Source organism: Haemaphysalis longicornis, unplaced genomic scaffold, assembly GCF_048455015.1.
Source record: "Haemaphysalis longicornis isolate Haplotype H1 unplaced genomic scaffold, Haemaphysalis longicornis Haplotype H1 scaffold_1, whole genome shotgun sequence".
NCBI classification, from domain to species: Eukaryota; Metazoa; Arthropoda; class Arachnida; order Ixodida; family Ixodidae; genus Haemaphysalis; species Haemaphysalis longicornis.
Window position 1 is genome coordinate 152,472,730 of NW_027526203.1, and position 27,657 is coordinate 152,500,386.

The 27,657-nt window shown below is 47.1% G+C and overlaps 1 protein-coding gene across 4 annotated transcripts in view; it reads right to left on the minus strand.

Moving 5' to 3' along the window:
• The window catches only part of LOC144137997 (nose resistant to fluoxetine protein 6-like), a 168,539-nt gene that overhangs the window by 40,759 nt on the left and 100,123 nt on the right, over positions 1 to 27,657 (minus strand). For all 4 annotated transcript variants that reach the window (XR_013315796.1, XR_013315798.1, XM_077670035.1 and 1 more), the window contains exon 10: positions 11,288 to 11,370. Coding sequence is in view for 2 of the 4 variants with exons in the window: in XM_077670035.1 (XP_077526161.1) it covers positions 11,288 to 11,370 (83 nt within the window). In the remaining 2 variants the exon portion in view is untranslated. The remainder of the gene's footprint in view (positions 1 to 11,287; positions 11,371 to 27,657) is intronic.

The window sequence follows — 27,657 nt, forward strand, 5'->3', positions numbered from 1 at the left end:
CGTTTTTAGCAGCGGAACTGTTGTAGGTCGAGTCTTTCCGTCCATGTAAGTGAGGTCGTGCGTCACGCAGGTGTGGGAGCAGGTTCCTGTATATAGCTCCCCTAGGGGAGCAGAGTTGCGCGTACCTCCGCCATCTTGAGTTCCAGTTCGCGCGGGAAAGCCACCCGTCTCGCATGTAGGAGCTGCCGCCGTGCTGCCGCGCCAGCGGCAGCAGCGAGGAGGAGTGGCGAGGAGCACGGCGGGCAAAACACGCATGATAGTCGGCTGCTTATCAGCTGACCGGCCGCCGCGGCCGCTGCTTCCGCAACCGCGGATGCTCAGAGGAGCAGCACTGACTGTATTGGGGATTTTGTGCGCAGCACTGAAAGCGGGCGTTCCTGTCGAGCTGGAACCCGCGGCATGTGGCAATCAGACGCGCAACTCTTGCGCTAAGCGATATGCAGGAACTCTAGGTTCCCCATATGTATAGTTTCTTACTCTATGAGGTTCCCAGACCCGCCGGCGGCCTCTATCGATGCGTCTGCTAACAGCCTCGCCTGCGGTTCCAAGTCCCAACGATAAAAGGCGCAGCGGTCTTGCTCAGTCGATTCAGTGTTCCTGCGAAGAAGAGGAACCTGCGCTTCGGTCCTACAATTTTCCTGTGTATGACCGGGAGTTCGTTCCGTTTTCTTAACTTGCAGGTGTAGTAAGGTCAGGCCGATGTTAGTTTTTCCAGCTTCTGTTCTCATATGGCACTTCTAGAGGTAGTGGGGCTGGGGAAACACTCTTTCTTTCATTTTTTTTTCGTTTTTTCTGGCCCTACTGTCGTCGCTCATTTGCATAAACAGTCACAGCAGCTGCTGCTGCCGCATGGCGGGCGAGGCGGCGAGGCCGACGCGCGTGTCATGTAGTGGGAGATTTATCGTGTGTGCTCTCTCGGGCACTATGTTGCTGCAAGAGGGACGCCAAGAACACCAAGATGAATCACCACATGAATTCTGTTTGAGCGCTGTTAGCTGAAGGTGAGAACCTCGTTCATAGGCCGTGAAGCTGAGCTGTAGGATAGGACTTGTGTCGCGCGTGTGCTATGTTTGTTTACAGGCAACCGTATTGGGCATCAGTGTTTCTCGTCGCACGTCGCGTTCGCGCACGTAACGCGAATAAATTGTTCAAGTGATATTAACGCTGGCGTCGTTACTGCCCAAGCGGCGTACACTGGGTAGCGTAGCTGCACTGGCTGCGCGCCGGTCGCAGCGGAGCTGGCCCGTTGGAGGTAGCAGAGCGAGGTTTGCCGGGTGGAAATCGGGGGGCGGAGCGGGGATGGGCTGAATCCAACGGGCATGAGATAGGAGAGCACCGCCTCTTCCCCACGCAAGCTGCTCCCCATCGCATTTTTGCAAGGCATTGTAACACCTTCAAGGTCAACATGGCAGCGGCGTTGCTATGGCAATAATAACGCAATAATGTGTTCCCAGGACCATCAAGGGGGAGAATATGGCCTTAGTACAAGAATTATCCCGGACGCAGTGGCCAGGTGAGATGGATAATCATTAGCTCCTTGCGCTTTCCGTGTCTTCGATATGCATTTAAGTGAACAAAGGGGAGGCCACTTCCTTAATTGCAGCAGTGGATGCTGCCGAGACAGTGTTGCAAGACAATCCCCCAGGTCCCAATTCGGGAGGTGTCTCTGCTCCAGCGGTTAATCTCCAAGACGGGTGTGCGGAGGCCAACCCCCCCGCTAGTGGGGATTCGCCTTCTGAGATATAATGAGAGATAATAAATATTTTTATTTATCCAGCAGAGGCTGATGTGCGGCCTCGCCCCGTGGAAGGCGTCCCTAGTCCGGGATGCCTTGACTTCGGCTGGCCGTCCGTGCTCGGGTCACCAGTTTAAGCTGGATGTCCGGGTCCGGGCTGACCAGGGAAGCCCTCCACTGCTCGAAGGGGGGGTTACTGAGGATGTGTCTATGCTCGGCCAAAATCTTCTGAACCTGTTAAATGAGCCTCGTAACAAAGTACCCTGCCAGGTGTGGGAGTAAGTTATGGAGATGTATTTTAAGCTGCAGCGCCTTGTGATGTCTTTGAGTGCAGGAAAGGCGTGGGAGGAGCTACAGATTCTCAGCCTCCGCAGGGAACTGAATGAGGTGCACGGTGGTCCTTCTAGGTCGGCCGATGGGATCGTCGAAGTTCGACCTCCGCTGTTGGCGGAGGTAATACGTCGACCGGTGCTGTCGGCACCGGCTGTGCCGGCATCGTCTGCTCCTTCGAGGCCGTCGTCTCCTGTAGCATTGGCCGACCGGAGCACACAATCTACCTTTGGCTCAAGTCCCCTTCGGCGTATCCTGAAAGTAACATAGCGACTCTGATAAGTCCACTTTGAATCCTTCAGATATCAGACTGGTGCCGGTGACTTTTAGGCCTTCACTTCAGGGACTCAGGGTGACATCTCAGGAGAGGCAGCATTTCGACAATCTGGAGCAGGCTATTACGGCGACTCCAGTCACGAGATCTGCGGTGGAAGTTCGAAAGCCATTTCGCCGTCAGCCTCAGTTATGAATTTCCGGGGTTGATCCAGCCATTGTTGCCGCGATGCTGCTCAAACAAATTAACGCTCGGAACAACCTTCATATTTCCCCTGATGAGTTCAGATAGCTCACTGTGTTCTCGGAGTGGTTCGGCACGAAGGTACACATTGTAGAAATCTCGCCGTTTGTGTTTTTAACTCTGAGGAAAAAATGGAAACTTCAAATGCGCTGGACCTCCTGTGAGGTCTCAAAAAATTTGTACGTGCCGATGTGCTTTAAATTTTCAGCTTTAGGTTATTCAACGGCGAAATGTGATGGTCCTTATACGTCTATAATAACTGTGCCAGAGAACAACATACGGCGGCTTGCACGCTTACACAGCACGCAAGTTACGTTTGTAACGAGTGTAACCGGTTGAAACAGCCTTCTAATCTCTTCGGGGGGATTCCGCGTTGGCGCGCGCGCGGAGACTACAGTGAGAGAGTAGCAGCTTCTTCTTCTTCTCTGGTTCACTGTTTTTTCTTCTTCTTGAACACTCTTTATGGCTACTTTAGAAGGACTTAGATATCTACAGGCGAATCTTGACCACACTTGGGCCGCTACTTCTAATTTGTTGGATTATATCGATGCTTTTGTCATTAACATAGCGCCCGCCTGGGACCCCTGCACGAGGTCTGGATCGCTTGCTGGTCTACCGTACAATAAAAATGAGATAGCGATAACAACTGATCAGAAGGTACTGGTGCTGTTGAGGCTGCCCCATTAGATCATTTTCCAGTATTAGTGTCTCAGTTCGTTGTGGCCGTTTAATTGTCATCTCGATCTTTTTCATTTCTGTTATTTTCCGTTAACGCTGCCCCTCTACTCCGATATCTCACATTCTAGACCAGATTTTCCAGGTACTCCTGGCGACAAATGTTCAACGAGTCATTATCACTGGAGAGTTTAATGCGAAGAGCCCTTTGAGAGGGGGGGCGGGGAAACGTGATGAATGCGCGAGAGACAGAGATATTAGAGTTCTTAGCTTCGCACCCTTTGACGGTCGTTAATGAGGCGAATTCCCAGCCCACATTTTCCACCAATTACGCACAAGCTTGGAAAGACATTTCTTTCTTTTGCCAGTCGCTAGGTGGCGCGGAAGTCAAGTGGGGGGGGGGGGGGATGTCATTCATCCACCCTCTTTTTCCCACGAATACAGCGTTTTCTTTTTGCACTCGCACCGCCTCCCGGAAACCCGAAGCCTCACCCCGGGTTGGGCAACTTTGCGTGCTGTCCGAGTTTCAGAGAAACCGGTGGTTGGAGCAGGTGTCTCGGTGCGACATTCACGACCCCTCCACGTTGGACTTCATATTGGGTCATTTAATTTTGCGGCATCTTCGGCAGATCTATGCCACTTGCGAGTCGAAGATTGAGCAGTATCCCATAGCAAAGACTTGGTGGTATCAGGAAATTGCCAGGCAGCGCTCGGCTTCCACGTCTTTGCGGCTGTGTTTCCAAAGGAAGCGTTACCCAGCAGAGTGCCACATTTGTCCGGACATATATTATACGGCATTGAGAGGTTAGAAATGTAATATAACCCAATAGAAACATTCCGGCATACGCAGATTTCGTGAAGAAAACACACGGAACTTTTTATTTTCTGAACCGCACAAATGAGCTTTTCAAAAAGCTCGATTGGCCATTCTCATCCCTCATGATGCCTTGACTGATCGTTAATGGCGTCACCAGAACAGTCTGCTGAAGTTCTGTTAGCGGCTGAAATAAAGAAAGATGGCCCAACCACGCCTTCAGAAGTCCATGCTCGGGAGTGCGCTCTAGCGTCCTCACCGTACCCGGCCGGCACGAACGACGAGGAGTTTACAGAGTTGGAAGTGGAAGCCATAGATCGCTCCTTCAAGTTGCCTTCAGCGGCGGGGTTAGACAGGATGACTCCATCAATGGTACAAGCCTTTTGTACGGTTCAGCCTTCCTTTTTTTGCTTCTTTTCAATTCGCCTCTCCGCCTGGGTCACTTTCCGGAAACGTGGATGCAAGGGCGAGTCGTTTTTCTACCAAAACCTGGACGTCCTCCAGAGAGTCCGCTGTCCTACAGACCCATAGTAATGAATCCGGTGTTTGGAAAGCTATCAGAGCGGTTGCTACATTCTCAATTATATTTTTTTGTGGCGCGAAAAAATATGCTTCACCCGTCGCGATTTGGCATTACTCGTTTAAAAAGTACAACATTGGCTCTTTGCAATTTGATGTGCCCTCTTGAGGATCGGCGCAAAAAGCTGCTACATTGTTTTAATCTATTTTCACTTTCAGGGCGCTTTTTTTTATTTATTTATTTATTTGGAATACCCTCAAGGCAATTGCATTGAAGAGGGGAGTGGGTGATTACATAACAAGAAATAAGAAAAATGCAGTACAACGAACACATTGCGAGTACATATCACCTCTAAAACAAACGTAAAACAGTAAATAAGGTTGTAATCATTCTTTTACAACGTGAGAAACGTAGCTAAGGTATACATGTTGTAAGGAGTAATACAGGAGGTCAGTTGCAATTTCGTGTCAGTTCTGGCGTTCCTGGCAAGACTCATAAAAAAAAACAATAGAAGCAAAACAGCAAAACAAGTGGGATTGGCAGGAACCATTGTATCGCTACAGACAATAGACAAATCTAGGTGATGATGTTGCACACAGCGGAATGAAACAAGTCTGGGTTGCTAATCTTAGCGACATCAGAAGGAAGATGATTCCAGTCCCTAGAGGTACGTGGAATGAAAGAGTGAGAAAAGGTTTTAGTGTTGCAAGTAGGAATACCAACTTTGTAAGCATGGTCTAAACGAGAAGATACGAATGAAGGGGGACTAAGTAGTGCGTTGTGAAGCATGTCGTGTGAATATATTTTACGGAATAAGCACAAACGTGCAATTTTTCGTCGTGACGTCAGAGATGGGAGATTCAAGTTAGTTTTCATTCTGGAGACACTGGCTGCTCGCTGGTAGTTAGAAAGAATAAATCGTGCGGCGTTATTCTGAATCATTTCTAGCTGGTTAATCAGTACTTCAGTAGATGGGTCCCATATAGATGAAGCATAGTCAAGTTGTGAACGGACAAGGGATTGGAAAAGGAGCAGTTTTACAGAAGAAGGTGCGGAATGAAAATTACGTCTTACATAGCCAAGCATTCGATTGGCTTTATTAGTGATATAGTCAATATGAAGATTCCAAGATAGGTCAGCAGTGATATGAACGCCCAAGTATTTATATGAAGTAACAGCTTCGAGGAATTTCCCATTAAGTAAGTACGGGTGCGGGTTAGTAGCGATACGGGAAATTCGCATTGATTTGCATTTATTAGTATTTAATGTCATTGGCCATGTACTGCACCAATGGGATATGGAATTGATGTCGGACTGAAGTGTGCATATGTCATTATCATTATCAATCTTCCTAAAAATGACACAATCGTCAGCGAATAAATGCACTGATGATGAAACACACTCAGGCAAATCATTGATGTAGATGAGAAAAAGTAGTGGACCCAGAACGGTGCCCTGGGGTACACCTGAAATAACCGGGCTTAAAGATGAAATGGTGTCATTGGCTATGACAAATTGCTGGCGATGCACGAGGAAGCACTCAATCCATTTGATTATGCCGGTGGCGAGACCTATATTTCTTAGTTTGTGAAGAAGTAACTGGTGCGGTACTTTATCAAACGCTTTTGCGAAATCAAAAAAAATGCAGTCGGCAAAGGAACGGTTGTCCAGAATACAGTGAAGCTTGTTAGTAAATATTTGTTTAGCATCGCGTGGTTTAGAATTTTCTACGTCAGCACTCTTATCCACCTAATTGGTACCGTTTTCTCGCGCCATTTCATTCGGGTCCCCGGGTGGTGTTTCGGAGAAAACGGGATGTGTCTGCGGCAGCCTCTATCGGCAGCCCTCTGGGATCATTCGTTAGTCCGCTGTTGTGGAACATTTTAATACATGGTCTGTTGGAGACATCTTTTGCGGACGACGTCTACGTCCAAACGTATGCGGTCGATACGCTGCCGAATGTTTCAGGCAATCAGCGGCGCGAGCCAGAAATCATAGCTAATTCTGCTTTACAGATAGAGGAAGCATGGGCTACAAGTGTTAAGGTAACTCTTAACGTAGCCAAATGCTCATGCATGTTGTTCCCTAACGGACGGGTCACGATGGCGCGTCGTTTGACGACAATACGCATGGGCGGGACGAGTCTCAAAAGTTGCCGAAATTAAGCTACCGAGGGTGATGCTAGATCAATGGTTTACTTGCACGCCGCACGCTAATTATTTAAAACCAAAGCGCGAAATTATCACTCAAAAGTTAAGAGATTTTTATACATGCACGGGAGCCGCCTGTCGGCCTTCCGGGAAACTTCGCACGCGCATCAAATAGGGTCGTTGGAAACGAACTGTGCATGCGTGCGAAGTTACCCGGAACGCCGACAGACGGCTCCAGCGCACGGAATGACACGCGCTCCCGTGTTCACCCTAACTGTGATCAAGATAGTACATATCTAGGTTCGTCGCTGCGATGAGTCCAAACGGTGTTCGAAGCGCTATTCCTTTATTTTTTAGTTCCTGCTTAGCGCACGAGAGACGATGGAAAGTCCCTCTATATCAAGTTTGGTCACGAACTTTTGTTCGTACTGCGCATACGTGGCCCGTGGCCAGAATGCGCGCATGTATACGCGCTCCGTTATTCGTATTTTAATGTATCACGATAGTACATTCCGGACATGGGGGAGGAGGTGGGGGCAGTGTCCGGGATGGCTGAGGTTGACGGTTTACATCAGCCAGTCTTGGACGCCAGGCTCTGTCTGAACTGTGGTGTATAAACACGGGCTTTGCGCGCAAATGACAACAAATACAGGTAGGCGCGTGTCCAGCCCTACCTGTATGTGTTGTCATTTTCGCGCAACGCCTTTGTTTATTCAATCAGATGCTCCAACTCGCCCAACAAAGTTCTTCTGTCTGAATATTTGCGCTTCTGGGCAAGAAGTCTTTGTTGTAATTCGGAGTCCCGTGAAGACATCACTGACGAGTCCGGATGGAGGCTTGTTGTGTGGCATGGTCGCGAGTCATTTCGTAGTTCGAGTTTTTGTAGTGTTTTGACGTAAAGCAACTTCAACTCCACGATATGTTGCTTTTAGTTACCGTTATGTAAGCGAGCGACCAAAAGCGGGCCCTATCCGCGCGAAAGGCGCAGGAATTTAGTAGATCACCTCACGTGCAAACATCGCACAAGGTATGACAAATAGGACCGCTAAACCAAGCAAATAAATTTCGAAGTTAGTAATAACATTTCATTTTAGAAAAACCTGCTCGGTTTTCCACTCGCGCCACGATGTCAGGGAAAAACGCACCAGCAGCTGTTGGCGGCGGACGCGGCGATGAGCAAACGTTCACCGCCTAGTGGCGCCAAGACGGGCCTGTATAAGAACCTATGGGTAGATATCATTATAATTTACAACTTTTGTTTCAAAGCCGTACAAAATACGGGTAAGTGGAATTTCAGAACCTAAAACATACTTCACAACACTACATAAAAGAGCATTACTTGGCAAGGCGTCAAAATCTTCCCACGAACCTCACTCAAGCAACTGCCTTTGCTTTAATAGTCCTACTGAAATACTTTTGAAAATCAGTAATAAGATATGTACGTATATGTATGGGAAACCTACACTTAACTATGTAGGTGGAAAGTGCGGCGTCCAAGGCAGACAGAATTTCCGATCAATGCTACCGTAAAAAAGGCCCTGAGGGTACTCTAATAAATAAATAAATGCCCGAGGAATGAAATAAAAGGGGGGGACCAATCCAGCACCAAGGGACCTTCTCAAATCGCCTACCACGAAGAAAACCCGAGACGGCGGCAGAGAAGCAACAGACTAGAAGCAAGGCACGCTCTTTTGCGTAGATTAGCAGTGATGTCATACAGTCGAACACGGATATATCGAACTCCAAGGGGATCGCAAAATAGTTCGATATATGAAAAATTCGATATAAAAAATATGGGCTCTGAGACCTCACCTATGGCGGACGATCACTTACCGATCGTCGCATTCAAGAATGACAACTAATTCCGCACTCACGACGCAACAGGACGCTTTAATTCCTTGAAAAAAAAAATCGCTGATCTTGGCCTGCTTCTTCGTCCGGGAAATGAAATTAAAGGCGCTCTCGATCTTTTCGAGGCTGCACAACTACAAAATTCCAGCAGTACGCTGCGCCTTCGCACACCATGCACAACACGCACGCAAAAGAAGAACAGCGCGCACGTACCACAAGAACTTTGAAGGTAACAATTCCAAGGCTCTCTGAACGGACTCCAACAAAGCGCTCGCGATGGTCATCTCCGAGAGAAACAGTGATCTCCGAAAGGTGCGGGACAACTCGCCAAACAGCCGCAACAGCAGCAAAATGCAAAAGAAGGAGGAGGCCGTCAGCGCCTTCGTTCCCTCTTCCTTTTCCCGAGACGACATCGGGGGAAGACAGACCCAGAGAGAGAGAAAAAAAAAATCTTTTTCGGCAAGCCGGGCAACGTGCGCAGCCGAAAAAAAAAAAGAACGTGCGCAGTCGGGGCATCCTTACCTCACACTGTCACATTTTCCGAGCGTTCGGGCTTGTGTGCCTAGAGAGATGTAGCATACCGGGCTCCGTTCGCTAACGCTACGGCGGCCGGTAGCGGGGCCCGACTGGGCAAGCGCAAATTCGTTCCGGTAGGGGGGATTAGTTCCGCGAGCCAGTCTTCGCCATGCCCGCGCATTCCTCCACATCCCCCTCTACCTCAATCAGGGGTGCAGCGACCGCCGAAGAGCACCTTCCAGCTCGCGCGGCGTTCGATATACCCAATGTCGGGAAAAATACGGTTCGATATAAACGTACGAATTCCTATACTTTTACACAGAATTTTCAAGGGGATAATTTATGAGTTCGATATAGACAATAATTCGATATACCCGTGTTCGATATATCCGTGTTCGACTGTATACTTATTGGAATGTAGTTTGGGGCGTCTAGAACAACTGTTTTTGCACAGCGCTTCTCCAACACAACACGTGAGTACGTCTTCGCCATTGCAACACTGGCACATCAGTTGCAAATTCAACACAAATGCTCTTGCATTCACTAAATCATAACAAGTTCCTCATACTCCTAGAATTTGCTTTTTATTCACATCACCATCAATTGCTGCTATTGTAGTTACATCGAAACGCTCGTTATAGAGGATTCAGTAGTGCGATTACCCTAGGTTAAACCATATAGTATGATTTTTACTATTTCGGGTGATCAGCTTAGAGCCTGTAAACGAAAGTTGACCGAACTTTGCTCACAAAGTTTCGAGAAATGGTGCCTGCTTTGTATGCGTTCACTTCTTTATAGGAGTTACAGCGTTCACTTCTTTATAGGAGTTATTACTATTTGACTGCACATGTTGCCAATAACATCGTTTTTTGTACAACTCATTCAAAGATCCTTATTTCCTTGCGAGCGTTGGGAGAATGAAAGAGACAAAGATCGTTTTCGACTAGCTGAATGCAGAAGTACAGATTCTGTCGTGGCAGTTGCGGACGCTAAATATTTCAGCCAGGTGGCGCTCGTCGTCCCGCGTATAGCCTCCGCCTTTTTATTGTCCGTGCCAGTTTTTAAGCCTAGCAGGAGCACTCTGAAGGATCGGAGGTAATTGATTTGTACGAAAAAGAATCGAAAAAACACGTTTATACTTAAGCCAATTTATACTTGCCGGAAGTAATTCCAATATAGTACAGATATGAATAAAAATTTGACGGTTTTTTGGCCCAATTGTGAAAGCGTGCACATTTGGCACAATACTATCGGAATCATTAACGTTCAGGTACTGAAGAGATTCCCACGCTTTCTTTTTTTCTTTCGAAAGGCTAGACGGGTCTGTGTTCTTGCAATTCTACCGCTTTGAGTGCTCACGTTAACCGGGCCCTTAGAACAGCAGCAGCCTGTTCAAAACCTGCCTCCTCCGGCTGGTTAAGCTGCAATAAATAAAACGCCAGCTGGTGGAGCACTTTTTCTCTATGCAATACTGAAGTGGCGCCTCACTCAGCACTGTAACTATGGAGATGCAGCCCCTATAGGCAGAGCTGGAGTGGGCAGTCTCACATGTGCTCGTCGGTTCTATGGGGTGCGGCCATAGTCCGTATCTGAACGCGGCTGCCAGTCATAGCTGTAGCACGATCCGTTGGTTTGTCGGCTAGGTATCCACACTGAAACACAAAACGTACTCACTGGGCAGACAAGGCCACACTGGAACTTTACTTGGATGCTTTGAAATATAAACTATTTCGTCTAAGTTATGTAATTCAAGCTGTTTTAAAGAAAACAAGTTAAACCTGTTCCGGTGCCTGTTGAGGCAGTATACGTCTCACATGCATCTTTAGTGTTTTATTCCTTTCTATGGTAGATATATTACATAGTTTCAATCGACCCACTGGAAGGAAGTTGCAAAAATATGTTAATTTCAAATTTTTAGGTTTGTTATACTCTCCTTTGTACACAAGGGGTGCATTGTTTATCCCACTAAAGGCTTGTTTCTAAGTTGTGCATTGCAGGTATACTTCTGCCTTTGTCCCAAAATAAAGCTGTTTGAATACTTCTCCATTTTGTCCTACATTTAGGAGGAACGAATGGCAGCACTTGATGCGTTCGAACTAAAAGCAACTGGTCGTATTCAACGCCGTCTCTGGTACGCTCCCTTCAAGAAAGGTAAAAACCGAGAGTGAAATTTGTTTACCCTAGTCCCAGCTGGTGAACAATCAGAGCCGGAAGGAACAGCTGGTAATCCGCCGAGATGTACCAGAGGTGAACGCACAAGCCCTGCGAACAGATAGAGTTGCTGTTTGCAGTGCATTTTTAGGAGCCCGATTCCTATCTAAAACGATGCCCCTGTTACACAGCTGGCCCCATCGGCGTGCCTGTGTACCGAAGGTTTTGGGGGGCGATGGGCTGTAAAAGGAACAGCTACAAACCACGAATATCATAGCTACGCTACTTTTGCGCCAAGGTATATGTCGTATTTGGCGGCACTGCAGGCTTACAGTGGTTCTAGAACACAAACGTAAAAGCAGCTATTCATTAGCACTTGCGCTACGCCCACATGGTACCACGTAGTCCATACCGTAAGCTGTGGAGGGTGTGCCTCGATCTGATAATGTAGTTGGTTCTTCAGAGTACTTGCTGATCACATGCTGCCTATGTTTACAACAATGCAGACGCCTAGCGGGCGATTTGGCACTTCGGGGAGTATTTCAAAGGTTATAAAGTGCGTCCCACCTTGAATCCGGAGTACCTTGAACAGTCACTGGCAATAAAATGAAAGCTCTATTGCTCCTGGAAGAACGTAAGAAAACGCCTCGTCCCACCAATATGACCTTCAAGGCAAGTCAAGGCCACGTCAGCACCGCGTGCTATTGCGGATAAAACCGTCTAGTCGTACGTTCATTCTATACGGGCAATGCGAAGAGGTGGATAGAAAAAGCTGCGGATTCACAGTGCGCTCTCATTAGTCCCACCATTTCAAACTTCTTTTAGGGTTTGAAAGCACTCTTCATTGGTGACAGTTTCTTTTCTGCCGCGAGAATCATGCTAACCTGTGCGGCAGCAGTCGCATGTCAAGAGCGTCGGCGTTTATCACTACGTAATTTTATACGGCGAAAAGCAAGCTGCTTCCAAGGTATGATTTAACCATCATAAAGGGTTGTTAAAAGTGATCCGAAGGCCATGCCTAGGAAAACAATTCTCCGTGAGAGACCGTGAGCGATTAAACCCGCTTTCATTTATTCTGTCCCAGGGAGAGACTCGTGCCTGTACCTAACAACATATTTACAATATCCATAAAGAACTGAGCTGAGCGCGTCAGCAGTGCAAGCCCTTCACGAGGATAAGTACGACGACGCCAGCCGCCACCTTGGATTGACACACGCGGCGCTGTAGCTCCCATGTCTGGTCTGTGCGGGCAGTGCAGGCATTGCCGCCTGCCGGGAGCACGTGGTGGGTCAGCGTGTCGTAATGGTCGCTTCTCTTCTAAATATCCCTCTAGCCTTTCGCGATGTGCAACAACAATAAATGAAAAGATACTATTGCTCCACAAAAGCATGGATACACCAACCGCTTCTTCAAGCAACATTGTCGCATTTCTACTTGTTTGCAACACTCCTCATACCCTCGGCTACTGAAAATCTGTCCCCAAAATAACCAACAGCCTGCCTACAGCCGGCGAAAATTTTAAGTGCCTGCACAACGGGTCTTTGAATGCTGTTCTCTGCACAGAGAGAGTGGAGCAAAATGTTTAAAGGTCCTCAACACAAGCCACACCAAAGCTGTTGATAAAGGTAAGCCATACCCGTGTTTCATGCGAGCTAATAAAAATAGAAACCGAGACATTTAACAGGAGGTGTGTATGTAAAAAGAAGGACATGAATTGCAATAAGAGCCAACAAGAAATGGTAGCTGGGCAGAAAAGAGGGTAAAGTAGCCTGACTTTATATAGTAGCTTATCGAAGCACATAGACGGACCAGTAGACTAAAATCATCAGAATGGAAAACGAAGCCGTCGCTTTCATAAACACAGATTTAGGTAATGTATCCCACCCGGGATAAATCAGCGCCGAGTATAGCATTGTTGTATGATCAGCATAATAATAGATTCTGACACACATGTGAAAAAATGTCTTTTGCATATAGCGTAAATAGTAAGGCCGGGTTGAAACTGCTGCCGCAACTGTCGTAATAGAATAACGTCATTTCACGTCTCAGCCAACCGAACTGCGTGACACGCCGTTTTTTTTTACGTCCATAGATCACGGTATGGCATTTGCGTCCGTAGTCTCAACGTAGCCTAACGGGTTCACTGTATGTTCCAAAAAGACCAGTTTATATCATAAAGGGCCTCGAAACTTGTTTATTGTCATGCGACATGTTTTCGAGAAATGGAAGATTCATGCCGCGTACTATTAAGTTTGGTAGTTGATTGAATAAAAGACCCTAAAAGCCCTGTAAATGGTTTTCTTAAGATGTAGTCGAACGGCAAACGCCGGCATGTTTATCTCAAAGACGAACTCCATACGTAAAAAAATACGCACGTAATGTGCATAAGGCAGCAAATTAAGTAGCACTGACATGCGTACGGAACATTGTGCGCATACAGGAAGATATTCATTGAGTTGAGCAGATACGCCTATCTAACAGTCAGCCAATATATTAAGAAAAAACTGGGAGTTTGAAGTTTACGTACGACCGCTTCCTTCGAACTAGATTAACTGACGTGGTTTTCGATAAAACTGGGTTTGCCAGTTTGCTACCGCACTTAGAAGAGACAATAAAACGCTTTTAAAAATGCGTAACTTTTATGGTGGTCATTTACTAAGGTGCAGTCAATGCCTAACATTTTTGTGTCGTTTAGCTAGAAGAATTCTTACGAGGGCAAGAAAGCCTCGTTGAGTGGTAAAAGGATGAGCTGACGCCGCCTTCAGTGGGAAGTGGTTAATCGAGCCTCTGAAGGCTGCAGTGGACGTCACTAACCATGCGTTGCATGTGAGGTTCCTTCATTCCTGATTCAGTAAGCGCCCTCCTTGACTGTGGGCATTGCTGCACGTACTCTACTTTAAAAGCGACCTACTGCGTGTCGCGTTTACAGTGTCGCCCTTCTTACACGGCTCCCCTCAGGGGTTTTTGCTCTTGCTCCGTCCCTCAAAGCGGTGCCCGAACCCGAGAACACGTCCATTTGTATAGCGCTATCGCGTCGCTTCAAAACGACGGCTCTTTTTTAGAGAATTAGGCCCCACCTCACCCATGTCATCTGCAGAATTTACACTCAAGGTGGCGGCTCCTGGAACAAGGCACGTGCCCACTTCTACAATCCCTCCTTCTCAGCTGAATCACTTTCGGCACCCCATACGGCAACCTCAAAAGAACACTATTAACTGGGGCGCTATTCCAGAAAGCCCGAGGTCTGCTTATACTGAAGAGTTTCCAGCTGCTCCGGTGAAGAAGGTTGTGATAGTGGAGCGTCCGATACACCTCGACCAAAACATGCGCAATCGCGCGAAGCACGCTTGGCATATTCTGCGCACCCTATAGGAGCGGCTTGAGTCGGGAAAGTACAAATTGTGGTAACATCCGCAGGCAGCGCCATCTGAAATCGACCTGCGGTTTTCACTCACAATAAAGTATGTAGCTCCACTAGTTCTTTCAGAACCCCAGCTTGGTTACCTGCCTGTTCTGTGGCTGTAGCTGTAGGACAAGCCAGGAGCAGGGCGGCCCGTTTTTCTCGGTGTTCCGTTCTTCCACTGAATTATGTTTGCTACGTGGCTTGAGGGTAGCCCCAGTACAGCGCTTTCCAAACAGAAACCAAGTGAGCAAAAGACTTCACTGTAGCGAAGGGAACCCGCCCAGTTCCCGATAGTTAAATATGGCTTCGTTTGCACTGTGGGTGCGTGGACATTGTGAGTGTTCTTCAGAAATCGTCTCAATTCAGTGAGTCAAGAGCGCGTTTGAGCATTGACGAGTGCGTTATAGACATTGAAGTCGTTTCATCGGTCATAAACTGCGTTTTCACGGTGTATAAAGAAGGCTACCGTAAGAAAATGTTGTCGTCTATGCCCCTTCTATCGGCTGGGGCTAGACTGAACTCCAGTTCGCACCGGACACACCCTCGAGCGTTGGCTAGCGGTTGCCTAGGTAGTACTGTTTTGTTTGGTACTAATTCCTTGATGCAGCTAAGTCCTTTTTGCAGCTAACGTGCATCGAATGAATTCGTGACTATGACTTTACCCAATCTAAAAAGTCGACGCCATGGTTGGTTGGGGCTTCGGTCGCTACGCCGGGGCCCCGAATGGGATGGGTGCAATAGATTGACACAAACAAATCTCGTGAATGGTTCAAGGGACACTCTTGGGACACTTCTGGCGGACGTTGTTGCGGCGTGGTCTATTGTTCATGGTCGCCGTAGCAGGCATATTATTTAAACGGAAGACGAGTTTCGCGCTCATTTGTATCTCTCGAAAAGTACGACGCATTGGCTGTGCAGTCATCTGGCGACCGACCCCATTTAAACGACTTAGCTCTTTCACTCTATGACCGTCGAGTAGCAAGTGTTGTGTGCGCTGCGGTTTCACGCAACGGGCAGCTTTCACGGAAGCGTTGGTAGCGCCTGCACCACCGACCGCCACCAGTGGACAGCCAGCCCCAGTGTGCGCAATTTGATCGCTGGAGGCGTGTTTCCCTGCCCTCGCCTATGCTTTAAGTGGTTCGCCGGACACAGCTTCCGCAGGTTTTACCGCGTGTCTATCCGCGTGCAACCTGAGCGTGCGCTTCAGTTATCGTCTGATTGCAAAACAGTTTCGAACGAGGCGTTGCGTCACCGTGCGTTTCATTTAGGCCAGCGCGGTAGACAGTTTCCCTTGAGGCGTTGCGTGACCCACATTTCTTGTGGAAATGTTACTGGCAGGATATTAATTGATTGTAGGTTTTAACGCACCGGCGCAACACAGGCGATGAGGGGCGCCGTAGTGGAGGGCTCCGGATTAATTCTGACCACCTGGGGTTCTTTAACATGCGCCGAAATCTCGAACGCACGGCGCTTTTACTTCTCGCCTCCATCAGAAAAGCGGCCGCCACGGGTTACTGGCAGGATAGCTTATACGTACTCCGCGTCTCTATTCTAGGAGGCGATCTCTACACATTTCAAAGGGTTTTGTTCAGTGTCACTGTCGTACGGCTGGAAGAAGAGCATGGAAGGAGTGAAATAGGGAGGGTTGAAAATTAAAGTAACCACGTGACGCCAGAGGGAGGGTAAGCGGGAGTGGGAAGGGCTCGAAGGACGAGGCCGCAATGAAACTCAATGAAAAAAAAATGAAGCTCACACTAACGCGTAAGACTGAAGGTAGCGGAGCTAAAGGCAACCTTCACGACCATCACGAAGATTTGTGTCCACAATTACAGCATATCTGCTTCTTTTTCGCTTGCGCCACGACATTTATTCCTTCATTGTTGCTATGAGTGTGAGGCTTAATTTTTTTGGAAGTCATAATCATTGGACGTCACCTTGGAGGGGCGTACGCTTCAGGGCGTACGGGCGTTCCGAGGACGCACGGGGTTCCGAGGACGCGTTGCCACGATTACGGTGAACCCTGGAGGTTTTTTAGGGGCGAAGCTCCTCTTGCCCGGCCCCTGTCTCGGCCTTACACGGCACATTGATGATGATTGTGGCAGGATCCCCCTAGGGATTGGCCAACCAAAGATTGGCCGAAGAGGTCATAACGTTCAACGCGTTCGTTGCTACCGAACAAGGAGGAGAGGAAGAAGAAGAGGTTGTCGTTCGTCCCCTTCGAGCTCAAGACTCTTGCTCGGGCCCTGTCCCGTCCCTCGTTTCTGCCATACACGGCGGAATGATGATGATTGTGGCAGGATCCTCCTAGGGATTGGCCAACCAAAGAAATATGCCGAAGAGGTGAAAACTTTCAACGCGTTCGTTGCTACCCAACAAGGAGGAGAGGAAGAAGAAGAGGTTGTCGTTCGTCGCCTGCGAGCTGAAGACACGTACCGGGGGTACGCGACACAAGACGCTCTGCAGAAGGCGACGGGCCAAGGTGGCTAAAATGTCACACACCGAAATCGCCAACTTACCCATGGAGATTCTCATCGTCCCAAACAAGCCCTACATAATCACCACAAACATCGACGTCGTCGACGAGCTTGTCAACGGAGCGGTGGAAAGCTTGACGTGTGGAGTCTTTATATTGTGTGTGGGCGAATGTTTCCCGGTTTTACCGATAAGCATTTTAGCTTCGCCCCTCTCATCATCATTCACTTCGTGGAGATGGAGGGATTTTTGTTTTTTGCCAATCTTGGCCAGTCTTAGAAGTGCGTATTATTGGGTTGACAAATGTTCGTCGGGGACGCTGGGCGATAGCGAAGAGGTACGCACACACGAGCGCTTGGCATTTTCTTGGTTTTTCCTAACTGCCGTGTGGTCGCCGCAATCTTGGCCAATCCCTTTAAATGGGTATGCTTGGCTTCACGACCGCGAAGAGGGGACGGTCGCCGCGAGGCCAGCCCTAACGTGCGCGCGCTGGGTAATTTGTTTCTACTTTAACCTGGGACACAAAAAAATACGATTTACTTAACAGCTTCGCTCTTAAAAAACGCACAACTGTGGAGAGCTTCGTCGGAAAAGAACGTTGAAGAGCAAAATGAACTAAAGAAACAAATCTGAACAGTTCTTGTTGTTGATATTCCTTCCTTGGTCGCACATGGCCATTTTTTAGATTAGCCCGCAAGCGGGAGCTTTGAAGAGCTAATGTGTCCGCTTCGTAAAATTCATAACGCTGTGAACTTGAACAGCAAGAGCCGTAGAAGAGTGTGTACCACGTAGTAGCTGAAAAAAAAGAACTATAAAGAGCTTCCTCTAACAAGAATTGTGAAGAGCAAAAGGAAATACATGAAACAAATCTGAAAAGTTGTCGTTGATGATATTCCTTTGTTCGTAGCACATGGCCACTTGTATGATTCGCCCGCGATTGGGAGCCAATCGTCAAGTGCTGTCATGGGAGTAACACCACCCTCGCTAAATCCCGATTCCAGGGAGGCTGCGGCGTGTTCCAGTCTACTTGCTGACGTATTTTACGGAGTAAGATGGACAAATTGTAGAGAAAAACTGGCGCAAACACGTTACAACAGAACAGAAGTCAGTCGAAGTAACCCGTGCCAAAAGACAAAGAAGCAAATGCGAGGAAAAAGGCGCAAGTACAATGTATCAGCAAAGAAGTTGTGAATATGTATCGTAAGGCTGAATCCTTGAAAGCACGTAAACAGACTTGAGTGCCCCCAGAAAATTTTGTATCGAAAAGCGTACGGAGGGTTTTGATAATGTAACACTGAGCAGCAATTATTGTGAATATGGCGCGTTTCAATCACCCGCTTTCATATTTTTGCCAGTCGGCCATACTTACGTGACGGTCTTGTCTGCCACTGACGGCAGAAACTGGTTGTTAGGGCAAAAAAATTCAAACAGAAAGCCCATATAAGCGCCTGCAATAAAAAACAAGTGAACTTTGTAGTGAAATACGGTATAATAAAGTAAAAGTGCAAGAAAATAAAGTAGTAGAACTTGCTTGTCCCCAGTAGCCACTGATGCAACTGTGGAGCGACAGAACGCACTGAAAACTGCGCCATGCCCTAGCTGCGCATCCTTGCAGCGTACTGCCCTTGACCGGTTACGTCACCTCAATAAAAGCAAATAGCATTAATCGCATTTTAAATCATTTTAACCCCGGCTCGAATTATTATCATCGCCTTATCGCATTACTATCATCCCCATCACCGCAAGTCTGCCTTGCCCGAGTTTCTCTCGAACTCTGGCCGTTTGGAATAGCAGCCCTGAAAAGTTGTTGTCGTTGTCGCTATGCCTTTCTCTTTAGCACATGCCCAGCTTGGTGATTGGACCGCAATTGGGAACTTTGCGGAGCTAATGTACCCGGTTTGTAACATTCATAAAACTGTGCGCTACCTTGGGCTCACACTGGACCACCGCGTGAACCTCCGCCAGGCCGCCAGGGAGCTCTGAGCTAGGGCACAAATGGCCACGATGGCCATGCGGAAGATACCCGTGTGGGATCGCTGCTGCTCACAGCGAACGGCCTTGCACCTGTACAATGCTTCGGCAATGGGGTTGCTCATTTACGCCTTGCCACTGGTACGTTGCGCTAGCCGAGCTGGTGGCAGCTGGAGGTCGCCCACCACAAGCCCGTCCGCGCCTACCTGGGCCTGCCTCGAAACTCTCGGTGTGAGAAGACTCTGACTGAGGCAGGGGCATGGACACTTGAGATGATGGCGGAGCAGCGGGCCCTGGGACATATCGACCAGCTGCAGTGTGCCGATGGAGGAGGCCCCCTACTGCAGCGGCTGCACTCCCACCAGCACTCGCGCATGGGGCTCATCCTTGCCCAGTTCGAAAAGGTGGTGGCCCCGGTGGATGGGGGTTCCCCCAGTCGCCCTCCTGAGCGAGCGAACGGACTGATAAATGCCGCTACGCCATAGCCGCGCCTTCTTGGAGGGCGCTGGCCTAGACCAGTTATGTCACCTCAATAATCAGCAAATTGCATGAACCGCATTTTTAAAGCATTTTTTCACCGCCTTGAAGTATTACCATAATTTTACGAGGGCGTTGCTAGAGCTCTTCTATCCCGATTTTACAACAATCTCAGGCCTTCTCCCATAGCACCCTGGATGACCTCGAAGGGACGGCGTATAAAATCGTGCTCGGACTCCCAGCCTTTAGACCTAGCGCTAGCCCCCTCCAGCTTGGCCTTCACAACGCGCCCCGCTCCCCCCCCCCCCCCCGAATTCATTGAAATGCACCAAGGTACCGGATTCACTCGTCTCACTCTTACCCCAACTGGGAGTTCGCTTCTAACTAAACTGGGCCGGACACTACATCAAGAGAGCAAAGCACTCATGCGCTCCCCTCAGACATTTGTAACAGATTACCCTTGTCGTTTATCCCGAAGCATAGAGGAAAACGGCAATGCAGGGCACGCCTATGAAAGTCTAAATACACCAACAGGCCTGACACTCGTCACACAAACACCCAAATTGATCGGCACATGCACTGACAGTAATTGAAACGAACACCGTTAGCACGTCCCTCACCCTTCTTAACGTCCCAGTCGCGGTCTCCCTCGCAACCACCACAGTTTCCACGGACTTTGTGACAATTCTTGTTCGTTTCACGTACTCTCAGTGCATGCCGATCAACGGGTGCGGGGCGACGGCCGTGTGGCCGGTGTCAGGCTTGTTAAAATATTTTGATTTTGGTAGGCGTGCGATTTTCAGGAAGGTCGCATCTCACCCCTTGCTCCCGAATTTCTTGACTAAAATCCGAATCTCTCCCACATAAAACTGATATGACACCCCGGTCACTCCTCTCTTGAACGAAACGAGGCTGCTCAGGGCGCTGCCCGCGACCTCACGCTCCGGTGTTACCAAAGGTGGAGAGGGCTCGGCGCTGTGCTCATCTACTCTCATATTCTACATATTCTACTCATAAGAGCGACAGAAAGTTGTTTATCGAGCGGGTAATATTTAGATAGTGAAGTTTTTCCCCTCAACAGAGCGTACAGGTCTCGCCGGGGGCAGGGAAGAGCAAAAAAGAAAGGGAAGTTAAATTGCAATCAAACAATTTTAACTTCAATTTATATGGGACATAAAAACATGCATGTAGTTATGTCCCCGAGGCATGGCAAAAGGAGACCCGTTCGTCAGCTGATGAGGCCCCCGCCTCGGGAGTACACATCGGATAGCAGGGGAAGCAATAAAAAAACAACAGTTCAAAAACCGCATAAAAAGAAAATGAAAAACGAACACTTAGAATGTATAATAAAGTCAGGACAAGCCCATCGCACTTGGTACACAATAGAAATAAAATATTGATTGCATGCGCGTATGAAAACTAATGACGCATGTCTTAACAATGGATTGTTACAGCTACTGGTCTATACAAGCTAAACAGGTTACATAGGTATATGCATACCACCATAAATTTGGTTATTACATGCAGTATTCAAGTAGAATGTAAGTCAGTTGAGACCTGGAATATATCAGCAGAAGCAGTTTTATTTCCTCTTTGTATTGCCCGATAGTTGTAGAGGTATGATATTTATCAGTTACAGAGGGATGGCTTTTACAGAGAGATGCAATTTGATTACCTATGTATAGTTTCCCTACAATATTTTCTCCAGGCTGTATGCCGAACCAAGTACGTCGTACGTAAATGATATACTACCTCTAGTTTTAAATATTTGTCAAGGAATAATGCCAACGTATACTTAATTTGGTGATAATAAAAAATTGCTACGAAACTATAAAGTTCAGCAAAGGGTAAAATTTTTAGAATCTGAAATATACAGGTCTCTGTTTGAGACATCGGGCATAAGAATAATAAAGCTTTCATTTTAAGAGGCTGAAGTTCATCTGAGTCTGTTTTATTACCTAATCTCCATACAAAATGGTATTAGACAGGGCGTGAATGAATTAGCGAAAAATACGATTATTTCTTTAACCACATTGGCAAGATCTGTCTGAGTCGATACATGAAACCTGTTCACCTGAATACACCTAGATATCTTCAAGCACACACGATTGACATGGTCAGACCAGTTTAAGCCAGATTTGAAAGAAACCCCAAGGAACCGACAACTACTTGTGAGCTTAAGTTGGAAATGGCTAATCTTTAGTTTGACCTCATGATGGATACGTTTATTCTTTGGAGCAAAAATCATATATTTCGTTTTTTTTTTTTGCACATTAAGCATAATTTTATTAATAATCACCCACATATGCAATTCAATAAGCCAAGCATTAGCTTCCAATTCTACCACTTCTAGGTCTTGTGCTGAGAAGAACACATTTCTATCGTCCGCGTAGAGAACAATAGCCGGGCTTGTGGGAATATTTACGATATCAATAAGGTACGCGAGGAAAGGCAACGGACGGAGAATTGATCCCTGTGGAACTCCTTATTTTATGTTGCCTGCCACTGACGGAATTTCATAAAGCTCTGTATATTGCTTTATTCTACTCAGATAACTATCTATAAGTTGACCATACAATCTGCGACTTCCATACATTTGTAATTTTTTTATAAGATGGCACGTTTGATAGAGTTGAAAGCTTTCCGGAAATCTATGAAAATACCAATAGTATAATTCTACTCGAAGTGTGCAAGTATTGTTCTTTAATGTCTTTAATGTAGAGCAGTTTCTGTTGATTCACCCGTTTGATATTCATACTGCTGTTTACAAGTCACGTTTTTGGCCATGAACAACCTGTTTATCCTTTCGTATATAAAACGCTCAGCAATTTCGGGAAAAAGTCGTAATACAGAAATCGGTACATAGCTATTGCAGTCAGTTTTGTCGCTTCCTTTAAAAATAATATGCCAGTATAGAACATTCTGTTACATATATGAGTGGACCTATAGTGAAATCAATAGCGGCTTTGATCAGTTGAGGTCTAATATCGTCGTCCTCTGGGGAACATGTGTTTTCCAATGCATTTGTTATATGTGTGATTTCTTTTCTGATGTAGGTTCCAGAAACAAGGAATTACTATAGGTAGGAAATATATAGGAATAATTGGACTTCGACGATTGCAAATACTGATCGTTATCGGTAGTGCCGACATTCAAATAATGTTTGTTAAAGTGAGCGGCAAGAATATGGCCATAGCAAGTAATTCTGTTTATGATTAGTTCAGATGTAAGAGTGTTTGTCGATCGGGTACAAGTTTACTGAATTCTTGCCAGAGTAACTTAAGGTTGTGCTTTACTGACGAAAACCTATTTCCGTAGCATGCTGATCTAGTCTTATTAAAGTACGTTATTCAGCCTATTACGGAATTTTCTGAACTCCATAAGATTGTCTTGATTTGTTGTTTTTAAGAAATGAGCAAATTATGTGTTGTTTTTGTTAACACGCTTATACAAATCTGCAGTAATCTTTAATTTCTTGGCGTTTTTGTGCTTTTACAATATTACACGAGGAAAGGCATCATTACAGGTTTTGAGGCATGTTTCTAATTTAAGAAAATTTTGCATGCTTTAGAAAGATTTGGTTCGCAGTAAACTTTCATCTAGTTACTCGCAGCTATTAACGAACGAAATCTACCAATGTCAACCTTCATCTATAGATCGCCCTGTGCATTTAGTGTCTATGAAATCGTTCTTTACAGGAAATAACGCAAGAAAAGGAAATGATCACTTATTTTAGACACTCCTACATCTGACAAAAAGTTAACCACTGGTGAGACTTGTAAAACATCAATTGAAGTTTTTGAATGCTGTGTAACTCGTGTGGAAGAGGCAAGGTTAATTCACAACTATATGACAGACTTAATTCCAGCAGTTTTATTCGTTCGAACAAATGTCCTTAAAATCTATATTTATGTTACCAAAATTATCACTTGACATTTATTCGTGCTTGCATTTTGGAGAAAATACTGTATGAATTCAACAACTATGTCCATCGTTCTGTACGGGAGACGATAGAGCAGCGATACGGCAATGTTGAGGTGCATTACAGCGACAGTTTCTAAATCAGCCTGCAAAACAGTGTTATCATACAAAACATCATACTGTAGGGTTTTTTACATATGAACTAACACCACACCCACGTTTATCTTTCCTAAACATAGAAATATTGTCAGAATCCCGAAACTAAGTGATACCAGCATCTGACCAGTGCCACGTTTCAGAAAAACCAATAATGTCAAATGTATACTTTCGGTTGCGAAGGTCTGCTTAAAGGAGCCATGATGACAAAATACAAGTTGGGTTTATTAGAAAGACTGCTTAGTCCCGATAATAATGATACCAATATCATCGCAATCTTCAAACAAATAACGGATATATTAAAGAAAACGTGTGAAGCAGTCGCGACCCCCTAGCCAATTTTCCGCAACATTTCTATGACGTCACGAAACCTTGTTTGTGCGATTGGCGGCCGCCTAACTCATCTGTCGCGACGACACATGAATGGACGTCTGTAATTGGGCCCCTAGTTCCATTTGACCGCATCACTTGAATGCTAACGTGCAGTTAACGCACTAAAACTTGTTTTATTGTTGGCCAGTATGACGTCATTCTTGCTCATAACACGTCACTCTGGCGCAAAAATTAAAAACTTTAAATAATTCTTGCTTTTTGTCGTTAAAAAACATCTTTTGTGGCTGTAATGGAGCTGAGTGAGATACTGAATCCTAGTTCTTTCAAATTAAACGAAGTGTTATTTTCTCTTGATGGCTCCTTTAAACTTCCTTTATTTTGTTTCGAAGACTTTATGCATTAAGGTGCTACAAAAGGATTGATTGATTGATTGATTGATTGATTGATTGATTGATTGATTGATTGATTGATTGTAGGTTGTAGATTGATTGTCACGCCGACGCAACGCAGGCGATGAGGCATGCCGTAGTGGAGGGCTCGATTAATTTTGGCCACCTGGGGATCTTTTACGTGCGCCGAAATCTCGAACACACGGTCGTTTTTGCTTTTCGCCTCCATCACAAAAGCGGCCGCCGCGGCCGGGAATCGTGATCAGCAGCGCAACGCCTTAGCCAGAGCAACCGCGGCGGGTGCTACAAAAGGGGGTCTTGTCTTAGGGAATAGTCATTAAAAGTGTCTGGAGTGAAATAAAATGCTATGTAATTAAATGTTGACAGCAAGATGGGCTGATATTACCTTCTAGGCCAAGCCGGACATTTTCATAGGTCCCTTTCGCAAGCGATACGTACGGGCCATTTGTTTTGTCATTTCTTGACCAAAACGTCCCCCTGAGAGCCCCACGAAAAGGTGTAGTACAGTTCTTTAGCAAGCCAGAGCAGATGTTTGTTCATGGCAGTGATGTTATCAAAGGAGCGTGTATCACTCGCGTGCTCTTTTAGTTCCCGGCTTTTCGCAAGCCATAGTGTTTCAAACGCGCACCGGGAGTTTCTGAAAAGCATGATGGGAACCTTGTTCGCGTGAGGAGAAATACGATACACGCCATCCACGTCACTATCTCACAAGAGCGGAATGTCGAGCTTTTGCGCTAGGTTATTAATTTTAAAACAAAGCTTCACTAATCTAGTCGAGTTGCTTCGCCGTTGTCCGCAATTTGATCGCACCTGCGCGGCACCCCGTCGAAGTGAATCACGTGACGCGCCGGGCCCGCTTGCAGCGCTGCGCACAAGCCCAGTTTTCAGTCAGTTCTGCTCAAGTCAGCGGTCGCGGCTGCGGTGGGAGCGCCGCTAAGCACAAGCCCAGTTTTCAGTCAGTTCTGCTCAAGTCAGCGGTCGCGGCTGCGGTGGGAGCGCCGCTAAGCTGATCGGCAGCTGACCACCGCCGCAGCCTCGCTGTCCCCCAGCTGCTGGAACGCTCATGCGGCACTGGGTCGGCAGTCGGCGGCGCGACTCGTGGTTCTCCCTTTGTCCTTCATGTGTCTGCGCTGCCAATTCGTCTCAGAGACTAAGGAAGAGGGTCGCGGCTGCCAATTTCCTGATGGAGGCGAAAAGCAACAATGCCCATGTGCTCTAGATTCCGGAGCACGTTAAAGATCCCCATTTAGTAAAACTTAATCCGGAGCCCTCCACTACAGCACGCCTCATCACCTGTGTAACGTCGGTGAGTTAAACCTCATAATCAATCAATCAAGACGGAGGAAGAGCGAGGCGTTAGGCTCGGAAAACACCGGAAGCGGTACCACAACCGTTGACAAAAGCAGGCTTTGGACGAATAGTATGACAAATACAGCTAAATAAAAGGTTAACCAAGTAAAAGCCACAATTAACCAGACTAATCTAAGGTTTCGCTTTCCATATCCAGGGTTAGCTCAGCTAAGCCGCAGCCATTCTTTTCAACAGTTATCTTTCTGTTTGAATGGCAAACCATGAATTTCCATACTCTTGCGTCCAAAATACTCTTCAAATTCTTGATGTCTCGAGTTAACCTTTAAATAGTTCTTTTGTCTTGGCTGTTCCCAATGGTTTCGAACCTGCTGCGAAGTTCTTCATGTTTCTGCTGGTGCTTGGTTTAGGCCTCCATTAGGTCATCAAACTTATGCGACATGTGCTGCACTGATGGTTCAATGGCATTTACGGTCTCTCGAGCATCCTAGTTTTGATACCTCTGTTATTAGGACTGCTAAACTTTTACTTCTATGTGCGAGTCGCTTAGCTGAACAGTTACAGTAGCGGCTGTTTGGTTCGAGCCTCGAGAACTCTTAGGACAGCGGCATGTTGGGCATCTGCGGCTTTTTCGATGCGTCATTTTTGGCTTTGTAAACGCGTATGCTAATGCCAGCGCATTTGCCTAGGTGGTATCATTGTGAACAGTCAGCACACACCAGGAGGTCGTCGTCGTCATCATCGTCCTATCTACGCCCACTGCAGGGCAAAGGCCTCTCCCATGGATCTCAATTTATCCCGGTCTTGTGATAATTACACCCAATCTATCCCCGCAAACTTCTTCATCTTATCTTCTCATCTAACTATCTGCCGCCCCCTGCCACGCTTCCCTTCTCTAGGGATCCGCTCTGTTACCCTTAATGACCCACGGTTGTATTGCCTTCGCATTACATGCCCTTTCCACACCCATTTCTTCTTAAAGGGGTCTTGAAATACCTTTCGCCGATGCATGGATGTACATGTAACCAAATAAAGCAATGTGTTAACAATCTCCTCCCGCAAGAATTTTGTTAAAGCGATGAGTATTAGCTGAGAAATAGTAAATCAAAAACCGCGCATTATTGTGGCACCGCGTTTCCTCCTCCTTTCGCTGTTGACGGCGCGCCAGCCTTCCCTCCCATAATGCTACGCTCCTCAGCGGTGACGTACTTCTGCTATGGCGCTCCTCAGACTGCCGTCTGCTACGGGCAAGCTTTGTTGACACCATGAATCCCGCACTCCGCTCTAGGCTGGAAAAGCGAACGAAAAATCTGGCCGCATTTGTGCGGCGGCCTGGCCTTTCGCGGTGTACGGCGGCCTTTCGCGGCGGCCTTACACGGCGGCCTTTCGCGGTGTACGTTGCTGCAGCAGTTGCTATAGGCGGCACGTGACTTTTTATCGGCGGCGAACTCCCAGCCGCTCGGGGTGGATCGCGCGCTCCGTCCCTTTCATGCACCGCGCACTGTTTATCCAAAAAGCGCCGTATCAGATGTGGCCCCGCTGGTGCCGGGTCTTATTTTGCGGCGGTGGTAATTCCTACCGGCGGCATGTGAAAAAGACATTTTAAACCGATACAGAACCCGTGCACAAAACGCTTCAATCATGTGACCAGTTCAACTTGGGGCGACGCGTGGTGGAGAGCGGCAACGTTGGCAAAACATGCTCCGGCGCGGCTCTGAGCTTTCTAGCGCTGGAGCGAGCGCCATTTCTTTGACAATCTCAAACATCGGTTGCCTCGGCAACAAGGCACAAACCGCTCCAAAAGTGAGTTACGGTTGCGTGATCTCGGTTGAGCTCGGGGCCCCACCTCACGACATGTGGGCACTACAAGCGTACCACTCACTCCCAGGGAAGTGCGAGATGCGTTTGGCATTACAGGAGGCGATGGTGTGTGCTGTGGACGCCTTT